This window comes from Mesocricetus auratus, unplaced genomic scaffold, assembly GCF_017639785.1.
Source record: "Mesocricetus auratus isolate SY011 unplaced genomic scaffold, BCM_Maur_2.0 Super-Scaffold_4256, whole genome shotgun sequence".
Taxonomy (NCBI): Eukaryota; Metazoa; Chordata; class Mammalia; order Rodentia; family Cricetidae; genus Mesocricetus; species Mesocricetus auratus.
The window spans coordinates 123,379,490-123,395,399 of record NW_024429182.1 but is presented as its reverse complement, the minus strand read 5'-3'; the positions used below and the strand labels follow the sequence as shown (position 1 = coordinate 123,395,399).

General features: G+C 39.6%; 1 protein-coding gene across 9 annotated transcripts in view; it reads right to left on the bottom strand.

Moving 5' to 3' along the window:
• The window catches only part of Chd2 (chromodomain helicase DNA binding protein 2), a 132,850-nt gene that overhangs the window by 76,011 nt on the left and 40,929 nt on the right, over nucleotides 1-15,910 (bottom strand). For all 9 annotated transcript variants that reach the window (XM_040730250.1, XM_040730251.1, XM_040730252.1 and 6 more), the window contains 7 exons: nucleotides 14,446-14,532; nucleotides 12,835-12,896; nucleotides 7,845-7,952; nucleotides 5,053-5,193; nucleotides 3,287-3,420; nucleotides 2,460-2,685; nucleotides 1,677-1,777 (listed from right to left, as the gene is read on the bottom strand). In XM_040730250.1, the coding sequence (XP_040586184.1) occupies nucleotides 1,677-1,777; nucleotides 2,460-2,685; nucleotides 3,287-3,420; nucleotides 5,053-5,193; nucleotides 7,845-7,952; nucleotides 12,835-12,896; nucleotides 14,446-14,532 (859 nt within the window). The remainder of the gene's footprint in view (nucleotides 1-1,676; nucleotides 1,778-2,459; nucleotides 2,686-3,286; nucleotides 3,421-5,052; nucleotides 5,194-7,844; nucleotides 7,953-12,834; nucleotides 12,897-14,445; nucleotides 14,533-15,910) is intronic.

Genomic DNA, 15,910 nt, shown 5'->3' with positions numbered 1-15,910 from the left:
GTTAAAAGCTGTAGTTGCTCTCCAACAGGACCCAGGTTCAATTCCCACATGGCAGCTCACAACTGTCTGGAACTCCAGTCCCAAGGGATCTGAAGCCCTCTTCTACCCTTCTCAGAACTACACAGCTAACACACACAACTACACAAAGCATGCACATTGTGCACAGTTACACATGCAGACAAAACACCCATACACATAAAAAGTAAATAAATAACTTAATTATCAACAACAAAAAAATATGCCAGGCAGTAGTGGTGCACGCCTTTAATCCCAGCACTTGGGACGCAGGGGCAGGCTGATTTCTGTGAGTTTGAGACCAGCCTGGTCTACCAGAGCTAGTTCTACGACAGCCTCCAAAGAAACCATACAGACTACCTGTCTCGATACCAAAAAACAAAACAAGCAAACAAAACAAAAAAAAAAAAAAAACAAACAAGATCTTACAAGAATAGGTGCTCTTTTACCTTATGTTTTAAAAGCCTCTTTTAACCTGGCTGCCAGACTATCATCCTATTACTCTATTATTATCTTTTCAGATACTTTAAAAATATTTTTAAGTATAAGGGCCCAAGTAAGCAGAAGAGTTTTTCTGAGTTAGTAATACCACTGAACAAACCACAGCGATATGAGATGGGAAACAACGTCAATGAATGTTTGAAAGATTTCCTGTGCATCCTTTCCTGATGCAGAGGTGCTAGGACTGTGGAGCATTTGTAAATGTCATGTTTTCAGTGTGTATATCAGTGATAAAAAAAGGGAATTTGAGGCACAGACTCTGTATAGTCACTAAAATGACATACTATTTCACAGAGTGATCTCTTCATTTGGAGGTACAATCAAGTAATTAGGAAAAGCCTTAATTAGAAGCTTCACTCTCTATAAGTTTTAAAGACAAAGTAATTCCCCAAATTTCTAAATTCTTTTAGTTGAAAGAGTAAAAATGGTTCTGCTACTTTTTAAAATAAGCCATCACTGAATCTATATTGAAAACTATTTCTCATTCTCTCCAGAGGCTCCCCTCAATCAGGCCTGCTCTGTAGTCAATTCCTGTTGCCATTTCACTGATGCCAGCCAGCATTACTCCCAAATTCAAGGGTCAGCTCCGAGACTAGTATTCCATGTCATTCACCTACTTCTACTGCAGCAATACCTCTTAACTCATCTCTTGGATCACTGCCTACTCCTCCTCTATTCTCAGACTTTCTCTTCTCAAAACGTGTACTCTCTTTTCTCTCTTAGGATCTCAGTAAATTTCAAAATTTAAGTACTACCTATAATTGACAATACCTAAATGTTATCTCCAAGTCACCAAGTGAACATATGTTGGAGCCCTCAAATAATACTTGTCTCTTAGATAACAACAAAGTTACCAAACCAAAGCATTTGATTTCAAATCCAAAAATCAGTTCTTCTCTTGATCTTTCCATTTCAGTGAATAGTACCTATATTCTTTTAGGAAATCTTGCAAGCCAAACATCCTGGACACTTCCGTCTCTCATCCCCCACACCCAAATCTACATGCAGAAATTAACTCTCCCTTAAAAAGAAATATGGGCCTTTGTTTAGTCTGAAAAAGTAAACCCACAAAATGCATTTTATAATTTTTTATTATCTTAAGGACAAAGGTCAACTTCTCCAAGTTTCTACATGACCAAAATGGGTTTTCATGAACTTACCTATTACTCTTTCTACTATCTGATACTGTTTATTCAACTCTGATGCCAGTTCCTGTTGGCAATTGAAATATTCAACATCTTCTGGAGAAACTTTTCCTAACCTAGACAGAAGACCAAAAACAAGCATATACCAGTTAGATCTTGGAGATCTATCTATACATATGTATCAGAGCAAACATTCTAAGTGCAAATGTAAACTTGATTGTTTCCATGTGTCCCTTTAGTAAACTTCACTAGTAACAGGTTTGTGATGTTTAAACCTGACAAAAAAAACCCACATCATTTCCGTAAACCAAGAATAATTTTTAAGGGTATCATAACTCAGAGGATTCTAGAACACTGACTTTCACATGTAAGCCACCCAGCCTAATCCAAAGAGAGTAACAACATGCTCTTAGGATTGGCTCACACACATCTGTCTAAATTCGCCACTGACTCACTGCAGTGACTTTGTGCCTCACTTCTCCCTCTATAAACAGTTAACAAAACAAACAAACCCCACGATTTTATTGTCAAGATCAAACAGCATACTTAGGAAAGAAAATGTGGCAAATGTTCAGTGAGCTGGCTGTTCTTGGGAAGTCTGAGAATTTGGTGGCCACATATGAAAGCATCTGCTGTCAACAGGTCACAATTTTAGAAAACAGAAGTACAGATTGCTCAGTGTTTCTTGATCAGATAATCAAGGCAAAATCTGAAATCCTAGATAGCATGTTCACATGTGTTAGAACCTCCCTTCCTTTAGACTGGAAACACCACTTTGACGTGTAGCAGGTAACATACCATTGTTTGATTTCATCCTCTTTCTTCTTGAAGTTCTCCAGCTTCTTGAGGCCCTTCACTTTCTGCTGCTGTAAGGCTTCTTCGCTCTCCCAGGTACTGTGGATGTAAGACCAGCCCTTCCACTTGATAAGGTACTGGACTTCACCTTCCTCCCCCTCAGTGTCAAAGTCGCCACTGGGATCTCCATCAGCTTCAACAGCGTACACTGTGGTGGACGCTCCAGTGGCTGCAAAGAAACCCAGGCCAGCTTTAAAGAAAATGTGAAGACCAGCAAAGGAACCCAGGCCAGCTTTAAAGAAAATGTGAGGACCAGCAAAGGAACCCAGGCCAGCTTAAAGAAAATGTGAGACCCAGCAACGAAAAGACTCCCGATTACACAACTGGCAAGGTGAATCTCTTCTTGAACAAACTCAGTATCTTTGACTTATAATAAGCAGTTAACTTATTGTTCAGTTACAATCATTACAATAAGTAATCAACTTACGGAACAGGATGGATCCTGTAATCTCAAATAGCCTGAAAATGCTACTGTTTACCTTAAAGCATATGCAAACTTACAGGTGAAGTCCAACAATCAAAGAGCAACACCCTTTTCTTTTTAATCCTGACTACCTCAAAAAGCAGATTTCTGCCTCTAGGAATAGAGATGAGGTTAGGTTAACATCAACAAGACCGGATTCAACTGCCAGCACTACTACGTATACTGGACAGTTGGTACACACCTGTAATCCCAGAACATGGGAGGTAGCAAGCTGGAGGCCAGTCAAGACCACCAGAGACCCTGTCTCAAAAATCCAGTCAGTAATCTGCTCCCCAAAGACACAAACCTCCTTTCTTTCCCAGTCTTGAATCTAAGACCTTTTCAATTGTTTCACTATTATCTTGCTGTTCATCAATTCCTTCTCCAGTCATTTCAATGAGATCATCTGAATCAGTCTCAAAGTCTTCATCTTCTTTATAACTGTGTGAGAAATAATGTTGCATGAGTAGGAGACTGTACCTTCAGAATTAAACATCTACAGTAACACTGGAATAACAACCATGCAAGTTAAATTCACAGATTTTCCACTCAGTGGCTCAATGCCTCCCACACCGCATTCCAGAAACGGGCATGTGTCCACAGACAAACTAAAATATGGCTCACACTGTTATGTATAAGCAAGATACAGTACTCTACAAGGATACCCTTTATTATAATATGTAAATTATAACAAAGAAAAGTCATAAGGAAAGAAAATTTGATATTATTTCAGACAAAAGGAAAAAAATATTCCTAAGAGTAAATGTTTCAATCATGCAATTTTATTTCCCAATAACAAGAAAATGAAATTTAATTTAAACTAACCCAAACAGTTGAGAATTTTCACTCAAACTTCTGAATTATAAAACATAAAATGTATTTAGCCATGATGATCCCAGAACTGGGGAGACTGAGGGCAGAGAAACAGCCTGAGACTGGTTTGTGCTAGGATAGCCTTGACTACATAGTGAGTTCCAGACTAGCCTGAGTTATATCAAAAACATTTTTAAAAAAAAATGAAAAACAAAAAAGGTCTTTACAACATACATGAACAATAAGTACAAGGGAGTATAACTCAATAGCATTTGCCTAGTATAAGCAAGACTCTGGGTTTAATCTCCAACACAATAAAATAATAATAAAAGAACACAAGACAAGATATAACATAACAGTAAGAAAATGAGCTAAGCTAAACACCAGCACATTAAATGTCTAGTCCTGCTGTGTGTTGGTGGCACACACCTTTAATCCCTGCACTCAGGAGGCAAAGGCAGGCGGGTCTCTATGAGTTCCAGCCCAGCCTGGTCTACAGTGCAAGTTCCAGAACAGCCTCCACCAAAACAATACAGAGAAACCCTGTCTTGGAAAAAGAAAAAAAGAAAAAAACAAGTCTAGTCCAATTATCATTTGGAAAATTGGATGAGTAATTAGTATCTCTGGTGCTCAGCTTCACATTTCTAAGTAGACCAAAAGAAATATGCATATGCTCTGAAACTAAATGTATTGTGCATTCTCTAGATTAAACAAATAAAGCAACTGAACATATTATATCATTATTTCACCATCAATTAATGCCTCATATGCTATTATTAAAGTTTAATAATATGATTATACCCAAACATCAATAGATACAAGGAGACTCAAAAGTAATTCAGAAATGAAAATACCATCCAGACATTGTTCTGAAACATCAGAAAAATAGCCACTAGAACAGGATGTAACCATGACTGAGGCTCTCTCCTTCTCCACTGGGCTAAACACCATTTTTTCTTAAGGCTGGCTAGATTCTGAAAGCAGCTTTAACACACAGACTTATGTTCTCTTTTGGTTTTTGAGACAAGATCTCAGTGTGTAGCTCTGGCCATTCTAGAACAAGCTATGTAGACCAGGCTGGCCTCAAACCCACCCGCCTCTGCCTCCCTAGTGCTGGGATGAAGGGCGTGCACCACTGCATCCTGCTCAGGCTTATTTTCTTATCTGTCAATCATATTATATAAAACTTGAAAGAGCCAAGTTCTAAACAACTATGTCATCACCATCACATCAACGGAGACCTTCGGGGCCACAACTGACCTCACATTTTTAGCAGCTCTTCGTCGAGTCTGCCTTTTGGGAGCTTCATCGTCATCGTCATCATCATCAGAAGACTCCTGCTTTTTCCGCTTTCCACGCTGAGTCTTAGGCTGCTTTTTAACTTGAGGTTTGGGCACTGTTCTAAAATGAACACAGAAAGAAATAGCAAAGCTGCTCCTCTGTCATTTGGTGGCTATTTCAAATCTACATACTAGCATTTCCCAGAGCAGTGGCATATACAAAGAATTCACTAAAGGGGGCCAGACCTGGAATCTCAGAACTCATGAGGATAGGGAGTTCAAAGTAGACCTCCACTGCATGATACTCTCAGAAAAACAAGGAGAGAAAGAATAACATACAATCACATTGATGTTTCTCCTACCCATTAATGAACCCTAAGAAATAACCAAGGACTCGGTAAATAATGGAAAAAAATCCAGCCTGATGCTTCAATCTTGAGGGTTTAAGCTCAGAGGGGAACAAAGCTCGGGGTTTCTGTGACAGGTACGGACAGACACTAGTCCTAGGCCAGAACTGGCAAACTTTTCTGTACATGGCTAGAGAGAAAATACTTTTGGTCAAGGCACAAAACTGGACCATTGTATAAGTATTTATGCAAATAGATGACATATATTTGTCACATTTTTACTGACAAAATTCAAAACAAAGATATAGTATGTTTTGGTGATACGATAAGAATAGAATTATTCTAATGAGAATAAAGCGTCACATAATTAGGATTCAAATTTAGTACTATTATTAAACTATGTTAAAAATTTACCAAGAAAAACTATTATTAGCCTTCATGGCATTAAAAAAGTAAGTATTAAGCTGGGCGCTGGTGGCGCACGCCTTTAATCCCAGCACTTGGGATGCAGAGGCAGGTGGATCTCTATGAGTTTGAGGCCAGCCTGGTCTACAGAGTGAGTTCCAGGACAGCCTCCAAAACAATACAGAGAAACCTTGTCTCAAAAAAACCAAAAAATAAAATAAAAATAAAGAAGTACTGGGTGTGACTTGACCCCATCCTGCTCAATACTGAAAGAAGGTATATTTTGTAGACTGCGGAGACGGCTCAGTCTGTAAAGTGCTTGCCACGAAAGCATGATGGCCTGTTCAATCCCCACAATCTACATAAAAAGCTACACACAGTGGCATGTACTTTTAATCCCAGCATCTGAGAAGTAGTGACAGTAGGACCCTTGAGGCTGGGCTAGCCAGCCAGGCTGAACTAATCACTGAGCCCAGGTCCCAGTGAGAGATTGTGTCTCAAAAAACAAGGCGCACAGCTAGCTAAGTAACAACACTTAAAGACAACATCTAGCCTACCAACACACACACACACACACATGCATGCATACATCAAACACACCCTCGCACACAAATACATATACATACATATGTATACACACACACACACACACACACACACACACACACACACACACACACACACACACAAAAGAGGTTAAATTTTCTTGAGGTCCTGAGTTTAAGGTCAGCCTGGAAGACCAGAACTACATACACAGTGAGACCTTGTCTCATAAAACAAAAAAGAATACAAACCTATGTGCTAAAGCTGCTTTCAGAATCTAGCCAGCCTTGAGAAAAAAAATGGTGTTGAGCCCAGTGGAGAAGGAGAGAAACAACAGTTCATTTGAAACTGCCTCAATCAAGGTCACGCCTGTCCTAGTGGCTATTTCCCTGATGTTTCAGAACAATGTCTAGATGGTATTCGTTTCTGAATTACTCTTGAGTCTCATAGCCAATTTCTTCTCCCTTATGTCTATCATTAGTTGCCATGCTTTGTCAAAAATTACTAAAACTTGTTGCATTCTCAACCTATGCCCATCTCTATACAATTGGGTTCTCTGTTACGGACTTAATAGAAGCAGGGCGTTGGTGGCACACGCCTTTAATCCCAGCACTCGGGAGGCAGAGGCAGGCGGATCTCTGTGAGTTCAAGGCCAGCCTGGTCTACAAAGCAAGTTCCAGGACAGCCTCCAAAGCAATAGAGAAACCCTGTCTCGAAAAACAACAACAACAAAAAAAAGAGTAATAAGCAATAAATATGCTTTGGATCAGCCAAAAAAGTATTTTCATCTTAAGAATTACTTCTCACCAGGCATGGTGGCACACACCTTGAATCCCAGCACTCAGGAGGCAAAGGCAGGAGAATCTCTATGAATTCGATGTCAGCCTGAGCTACTACCTAAGTGAGTTCCAGGACAGTCAGAACTAAATAGATTTTTATCTCAAAAAGCCAAAAACATGAATAAAACAAGGAATTAGTTCTCCCAAAAAGAATTTGTAACCTGACCACACAAAAATGGAGGGTTTTTTGGTTTTTGTTACTGGTTTAAAGCAGAAGCTATGGTTGCATATACCACACACCCTAAATAGACTACAATGAAAAAAAAAAACCACTGTCAGAGAATATGATCAGTCTATGATATGCATGTATGAAAATGCAATGAGGAAATCCATTACTATGCATAATTAGTATATGCTAACAATAAAATAATTTATTTTTAGACCCCATGGTATATGAAGGAGAGATAAAGTATCTCCAGTCAGAACTGTATTCGTGCAAACACTCAAAACTGATCTCAGTAGCCTAGTCACTTGGACACGTGGTAAAGATACAGGCTGGCACAAAGAGAACCAGATGCCCACATACTACAACAGGACACTCTGTACTGATGAGGGCTCTGGCTCCCTCAGACTTCCTCCTTCCTGTGTAACCCACGGTGAGCTCAGGGGGAAGCAGACTGGGCAGGCTAGCAGCCTACCTTCTGGCAACAGGTCTTCTAGCTTTTACTTTCCTTTGCTCTGGTTCACTCTCTGCACTGGTGCCTTGTTCGTGTTCATCTTCTGAGGGATCCTGTTTCCATTTTTCTCTGTGATCAAAAGCAAAACAAATTTTTTTCTTTAAGAATTCATATGCTAAACAATCTCAAATAACAAATTATAAACTCATTTTCTGAAACCCAGAATATATATGTATTTTAGATAGTATGCTAAAAGAGATCTATTTAAGCTCAGTTTAAATTTTGGTTTTTGTTACTCTTTCTGAGTTACTTTCTATTCCTAATTTAACTCTGGTAACAATCATTTAATGGTAAAAGTATAATTTTCAACCAACTTTTTCTAGGGGAGAAAAACGCTGTTACCCATTCTATTTTGTTCACCCTGTATTACTGACAAGAGTGAATCCATAATACTTACGAGGTCAAAGGCTCACAAGTTTTAACATGTATCAGAACTAATCAAAAAGTTTGTTTCTTACTCAAAAACTGTCAATCAAGAAAGCTCAGGCCGGCCAGTGGTAGCATACTCCTTTAGTCCCAGCACTCCAGAGGCAGAGGCATGCAGATCTCTGTGAGTTCAAGACCTGCCTGGTCTACAAGAGCTAGTTCCAAGACAGCCTCCAAAGCCACAGAGAAAGCCTGTCTCAAAAGCACCAAAAAAAAAAAAAAAAAAAAAAAAAATAGCACAGAATTCTAACAAGTTTACACATGGTGGTGATATTGGGTAGAAATGTATTTCAAAACATATTGAGAAAGAGAAAGAATTTTGCTAGGCTACTCAAATGCTCTCCCACCAAGCTCCACCCCCAGACTATATGAAATGTTTTAGTCTTTAGAACATAATTAAGGAAACAGTCTCTGAATTTATTTTTCAGTGCTGAACCTACAACCCAACTAAACAATCTGTTCTATTTATGACTTAGCTTTTAGTTATTATTAGATAAGGGAAACGTTCTTATGTTTCTTGAGATCTTACATAACCTACAGGTGTCCTTCTGCCTCTGAGAGCTTTTCAAGGCTGACCATGTCACCCCGTGACCTGGTTCATTTCTCACCTGTAGTGAACACTATGTAAAAGCTATTGGGCATGAAAGGCCTAGGAAAAAACAGCAGACACATGCTTGCGGTTCCTCCGTAAACAAAACAATTACCACTGCACCCATGGGTTCCCCTAACAGAGGTCATAACAAAGATGCCTGGCAAGCCAAATAAATAGTCGTCATAGGACAAGTCAAGAAAAAACAGTGCTGACTTGCTCCAAAAGGGGTTGATGTGCAGATTCCTGAGGCCCCTCCTAACAGCTGCAAGAGTTACTAACTTTAGTTACTACAGCCAGTTCAGCTCCACTTGAACTAGTGCAGCTTGGGGAGCAGAATCAACCCTTGCATGAAATGGCAACGTAACACTTTCATGTACATTATTCAGATTCTATCAGCACTGTATGTGCTGACTTCTTGCACAGAAAGAATACAAAGGCTGGTAAATAGAAATGGCCTTGGTTAAATAATGAAATTAACTGATGAATGAACCCTCTCAATTTTTCAGTCAGCCATGTGAGACTAGATAGCAAGTCTTGTTACTGGTTTCTATCTTTCAGTCTATCTTTAAAACAAAGACTTTTGCTGGGCAGTGGTGATGCAAACCTTTAATTCTAGCACCCAGGAGGCAGAGGCAGGTGGATCTCTGTGAGTTTAAGCACAGCTTGGTCTACACAATGAGTTACAGAACAGTTAGGGCTGTACAGAGAAACCCTATCTCAAACTGCCTTGCCCCCCTCCCCAAAAAAAGACTTCCTAGCTTGCTCTGCTTACTCAAGGTCTACTATAATAAAATTTTGCTAAAGAAAACAAAGAAGCCAGACATGGTGTACTCAGAACAAGACAAGACAATGAAGAGTTAAAAAACAACCTTGGATACAAGTAAAACCCTGTCTCAAAAAACAAACAAAAGTAATCTAAGTAATAGAAAGTGATTGCCAAGAAGATGAAAGAAAAAGTGACCCTGACACTTGGAAAACTGGCATGTAAGTCTGCAGTCTCCCTAGGACTCCAAGTCCTTAAGGTCTCCAAAGTCATGCTGCAAAAAACTGGCCTTCCAGGAACAATTAAGGACCAAGGGAGAGTATATCAATGAGGAAAATCTAGAGTCAAGTAATCTGAGCCAGGGCTATCGGTGAGGCCCACTACAGCTAGGGCTATCACTGAGTCAGTCCTACTGGAGCTAGCTAGGGCTGTCACTGAGTCCTACTAGAGCTAGAGCTGTCTGTCAATGAGTCCTACTAGAGCTTGAGCTGTCTGTCAATGAGTCCTACTAGAGCTTGAGCTGTCTGTCAATGAGTCCTACTAGAGCTTGAGCTGTCTGTCAATAAGTCCTACTAGAGCTAGGACTAAGTCCAACTAGAGCTAGGGCTGTCACTGAGGCGCCAGAAAAAGGATACAGCAAACTAAAAAGAGAAAGTATGTGCTGAGGTCAGAATATCCCAGTCAAATTAAAAAGTTATACACAACCAAAAGAACTTGGGCTCTTCCAACATAAAAATGTTAAAAGGAAAAAACTTATCAAATCAACTGGTCTAAAGCCTAGTGAGATGCTGTTTGTTCCTTGAAGAAGACTGAGTCCATTAAGAAGGTTGCTTGCATACACAACAAACTTCACACCTACTATTTTCAAGCATAATCTACAAAAGACCCTTAAAGACATAGGAAAAATTAGAGCCAAGTTTACACATTCCAGAATATATAGACAACCAGGGGGGTGGATGTTTGAAATTGGCAACATTATGTTTTAATTTTCAAGAACAAGAAGAAAGGAAATTATTTATTGGTTTTGGTTTGATTTTTCTGAAACAGGGATTCACTATACAGCTCTGCTTGGCCTGGAACTTACTATGTATACAAGGCTGGCCTTGAGATTCACGACACACCCACTTTTCTGTCTCTGCCTCCCAAGAATTGGGATTACAGGCATTTGCCAGCATGTCCCACTATGAGAAAGAAGTGAAGACTAAGTAAAAATGAACATCAACTTCCCAACTACACACACATACAGCTCTTGAACAAGTAAAACTGCTCATTTCTTGTGGAAAGCCAACTTAAAAGGGACTTTTCAAAGGAGACGCCCCAGTCACCCATACACTGTAAGTCCCACTGCAGTATAGAGGAGTCTTAAGATGCAAAAATTTGGACCTGGCTCAGCAGTTAAGAGCACCTGGTGCTCTTCCAGAGAACCTGAGTTTGGTTCCCAGAACCCAGTTGCAGGGGAGGCAGAGACTCTTTTCTGCAGGGAAGCCTCCTATGACGTAGTCCCTGCTTAGAGTTTGCTGTCTCCAACTCCACATCAGTATGAAAGACACAATGGAAACTGGGTGTTTTCAGGAAAGGCAATACTAAATTTTGCTCTACCAAGTTCTTTAAAATGTATATTTAATGTAAACACTTATATTAATTGCTGGGCAGGCAGAATTTGTATTAGTATTTTGGAGATGAGGAAATAGGTTTAAGAAATTCAAAACTGCCTAGTAATTAGAGAACATGTAACTGGAGACCTTAGTGGAAAATATTCCTGAATTGGTGTGCAAAGTTTTGGATATCTATATTTTTCAAAAAGCATCTACAGAAGAATTCATGCAGTTAAAGGGATGGTACCCCATGGAAATGGGAGGGGTTGTTATTTAAAAATCTTACAATTTTTTGACTATACATAATTTTTTAACTAAAAACAATGAACAGCTAGGTAAAGGGGGACTTTCTTGTAAATCTGTCACTTGGAAAGTCAAGGCAGGAGGATCAGCCTTGACTACATAGTGAAACCCTTGTCTCAAAAACAATAAAGACAATAATAAGCAGCCAAGAATAGTGTCACATTCCCTTAATCTCATCACCAGGAGGCAGAGGCAAGTGGATCACTGTATGTTTGAGGTTAGCCTGGGCAATAAAACAAGAACTTGTTTAAAAAATAATACATTTAAAAATAAAAGTAACTATCCTGAAGCTAGAGTTGGTGGTGTACACAGGCAATCCCAACACTGGAAGCAGTCAGAAAGACACGCAACAGTTCAAGGCCAGCCTGGTCTACACAGGGAACTCTAGGCAAGCCATATGCTCCAGGCAAAAGGGAGATTCTGCCTTAAAAAAATTTAACAAAAAAACATGAAATATTATACATAAAACAAAGGTATAGTGGTATACACCTGTAGTCCCAGGGTTTGGAAATCAAACATTCAAGGTCATCCTCAGCTATATAGTAAGAGCAAGGCCAAACTAGGGCACTTGAGACGCTAGGTGAAAATAAACAGGGCCAGTGAGATGAACTGTTCAGCAGAGGAAGTGGCTCAACTCCAAGCATGATGCTCCCATTCCCAGCCCACATGAGGTTGCCACAGCTGTCTCTGACCTCCACATGCACACTCACATACGCACACACAAAAAATAGCTTTTCAGATTTACTTGTAAGAAAATAGTAGTAGAGTGCTTGCCTATAGCATGTATGAGGCTCTACATTCAATCTCTAATGCTGCCAAAAGTAAAAAATAACAATAATGAACGCGAGTATAAGTTGGTATAATCTGTTTTAACTCTAAGCCCAAGAATTAAAATCTTCTGGTCTATAAACTATAATCTTAGAATTATATTGGAACAGTACATATTTCGTAACAAAATAGGTACCCAAACAATATAAACCTTATCATGTCAACACAAGAAGTGGCCAATTGAAACCTGGTTCTTACTTAACAAGAATGCCAACATCTACTTTGCTATTTATGTTTACTTTGAAGAAAAAATTAGCTGAGCTAACTGAGCTACCCCACATAAGAAGCTGAAGCTTATATGGAATGCAACAGGCTAACCTGAGAAGCCTGGCTGGGCAGTGACCCAAACCAAGTGACCTGGGACAGACAACAAAAAGATCGTCCTAAAAATGTAGACATGTTCACAACTAACCGATGATGTCATCTCCCCCACCAAAGACTTACTGTTTCTTCAGCTGCCTCTGGCCTCTTCTTTTTGGACTCCCGCTCTCAGACCCGCTACTTGCCTTCAGTGTATGAGGGGGAAAATGATTACAGACTTTAGTTCACAGTGAGATTTTAGACAGAATGAAACCTAAGCACTTGCTAGATGGAGACCATTCTTCTTCTGCTTTGAAAACCAATGTCACTTTCTTTCTCAAGTCTATACAGACATCCAGAGCAGCAACATCAAATAAAACTTTCTACAAGTAAATGTTCTGAACCTATAATGTCCAACACAGTGAGCCATCAGCCACATTGTGAAGTCAGTACTTAAAATGTGCCTAGTAGGGATGAAGAATACAATTCTAAATACAAATTTTAAAAGCCAAATGTGTTAGCAGTAACTATACAGGATGCTGCAGATCTACAACAGCATATAAAATAGCAAATGTAGTGAGTGTGCCTTAAAGACACTGCCTGCTGATGTATTCACTTTAGACTAGATTAAAGAGCATCTGTAATCATGAACGAAGAGCTAACAGCACTAGGCCACAGAAGGATTATAGTCACAGACACTGAAACACCTTCACCCGCTAAGTGAAGCGAAACGGCACTCCTCATGAGGCTGTTAGTCTTGGGTCCTACTAAGGATGTACGGATGATAACCAGGAAGTGCATCCAGATGTGACTGGCTACGAAGGACTATGGCTCAGTGACCCAAGTCACTATGGGAAAGGAAGCACAGGCACACCAGCTCAGAAATCACTCAGAACTCAAACAGCATATAAAAGGCAGGTGTTGGCATGAATTTGATCTTCAGAGGACATTTAATGAAAACCCATACCTAACTCCCCAGTATTTAGCTATTGATACAAAATGGTAAAATCCTCCTAAGGCAGAAAGGGGACATTTCACTGAGACAAAAGTATCCCTTCCGAATCTACTATACAAACTTAATATGCAAAGATTTCACAAAACAATGACACAATTTGAGAAAGATGAAATAAGTCTGATTCTATGGCTGTGTGAACCCAAATATTACTTGTTGGGAGCTTTAAAAAATCACCACTCCAGGCACTAGAGATGGATGCAGCTAAATGAAGGGTGCTTGCTAAGAATGCTCAAGTATCAAGATTCTGCCCATCACAAAAAAAAGGTACTCCATCTCTATTATTAGACCAGAAAATGAATATATTAGAAACTAGTTTTCTATCTCACACTACAATTGAGATAGAAAAATCAAACTTACATAAATTAAGAAAAACAAAATATATTAAACATGACTCTTTCCTTTCTCTGGAGTAAATCCAAAATCACATTCATTTTCCGTTTGTTCAGAACGTAAACAAAATATTAGGTGTCAAAAGAAAACTACCCACAATCAGTTACACTCTGAGAAGTTTAAATTTAAATAACTCAGCATACAATACTGGGATGAAACATGAGCTATTATGGGTTTGGTAAGTGTTTACTTAACTTCTTGACCCACTATCTGTTCATAGAAAGGCCCCATTAGATTCCCTTTTAACTGCCACACCTGAAGCTCAGTCTTTTTAATAGTAATACACACTAGTCACAGATGAGGTCAGACAGGGACCCGAAACACATCCCCTCAAATCAGTTTTCTCTTACCTCTTCCTTAATATTGAATCGTGATGGTTCTTGTCTGCTTCGGTTTGACCGCCTAACCCCATAAACATCAGGATATTCTTCCCACATCTGCAAAATTAATAGACAGCACATGAATCATTTCCTTAACTACATTGCTATTATCATTAGAATCCAAACAAAATCATGTAACTAAATATCCAAAGGGTCGTTTTGCTAGTTTTGAGAGAAAACTAAGTAGTATCCTTTCAAAAGAACAAGCATTAAGTTTAACAATGCTGTCATGCTATTAAAACTGTTGAGCACTGCTTACTGCCACTAAACTATAACATCCCATTCCTTCCACAAAATACAAATTACTGATGAATTTTGAATTTCCTGATGTTTGCAGTTTCAATTACAAACAACAAACAAAAACAAAAAAACAAAGCAGAAGAGCCCACCCCCCCCCCACACACACACAATCTAATCAAACAAGGCAGTGCCTCCAGCTACAGGTCCTCCCTCACACACCTGCTACAGGTCCTCCCTCACGCACCTGCTACAGGTCCTCCCTCATGCACCTGCTACAGGTCCTCCCTCATGCATCTCCCACAGGTCCTCCCTCACACACCTGCTACAGGTCCTCCCTCACACACCTGCTTTGACTCACTAGCAGATTAGCCACCTGCCTTTCACACTTTTGCTAACAATTTCCAGCAATTTGAAAAGGTAATCTTCATGGAGGGACTGGTTGGGGTGTTTTGTTTTTCAACTCTCTTCCCTATCGATGAGTATAAGTATACTCTGTGCTTTTTACATGAAATGACAAGGAAGTATAAGGAATATGGATGGACTGTGGAAGGGCACTGGCATGAAGATGCTTGACCATGGTTAAACATGTGGAACAGATGTTAGAAAACCAAGGTCAGGAATAGAGGTTCTACTAAAAACAGAAGCAGCAGCCAATGTCATGAAAGCATTTGGACATTCCAGGCAGAGCACACAAAGGACGAGGAGCCACTATCTGAGGCCATCATTTAAATATGTTTTCCTTAGGGGGCCAGACAGCAAAAATTCTATGCTTCATGGCTATTTCACTCTGAAACTGTAATGGGAAATCAACCAAAAAGTATCCAGATATGGGGGAGGAGGAATATGACACACAGGACATTTCTAGATCTAGAACAGCACTGGAAACAAGTCTCATTGTGTTTCCTTCTCTTTAAAGTTTTAACGTGATAAATAAATCTCACATGCCAAAGCAAGGCATGGGGGTGCATACCTCTAGTCCCAGAACTCAGAAAGCAGACAAAGGCAGATCATTGTGCTTTCAAAGTCAAAGCCAGCCTGGTCTACACAGTGAGTTCCAGGACAGCAGAATTGCATACTGAGATCCTAACTAGGAAAAAAAAAAAAGTAGAAAACCGCTCTAAAAAGCCAAAACTGATCAAAGACTAAACAAAGTCACTAAGCAAAGCAGGACAGTATTAACCAATGACAAAAAAGA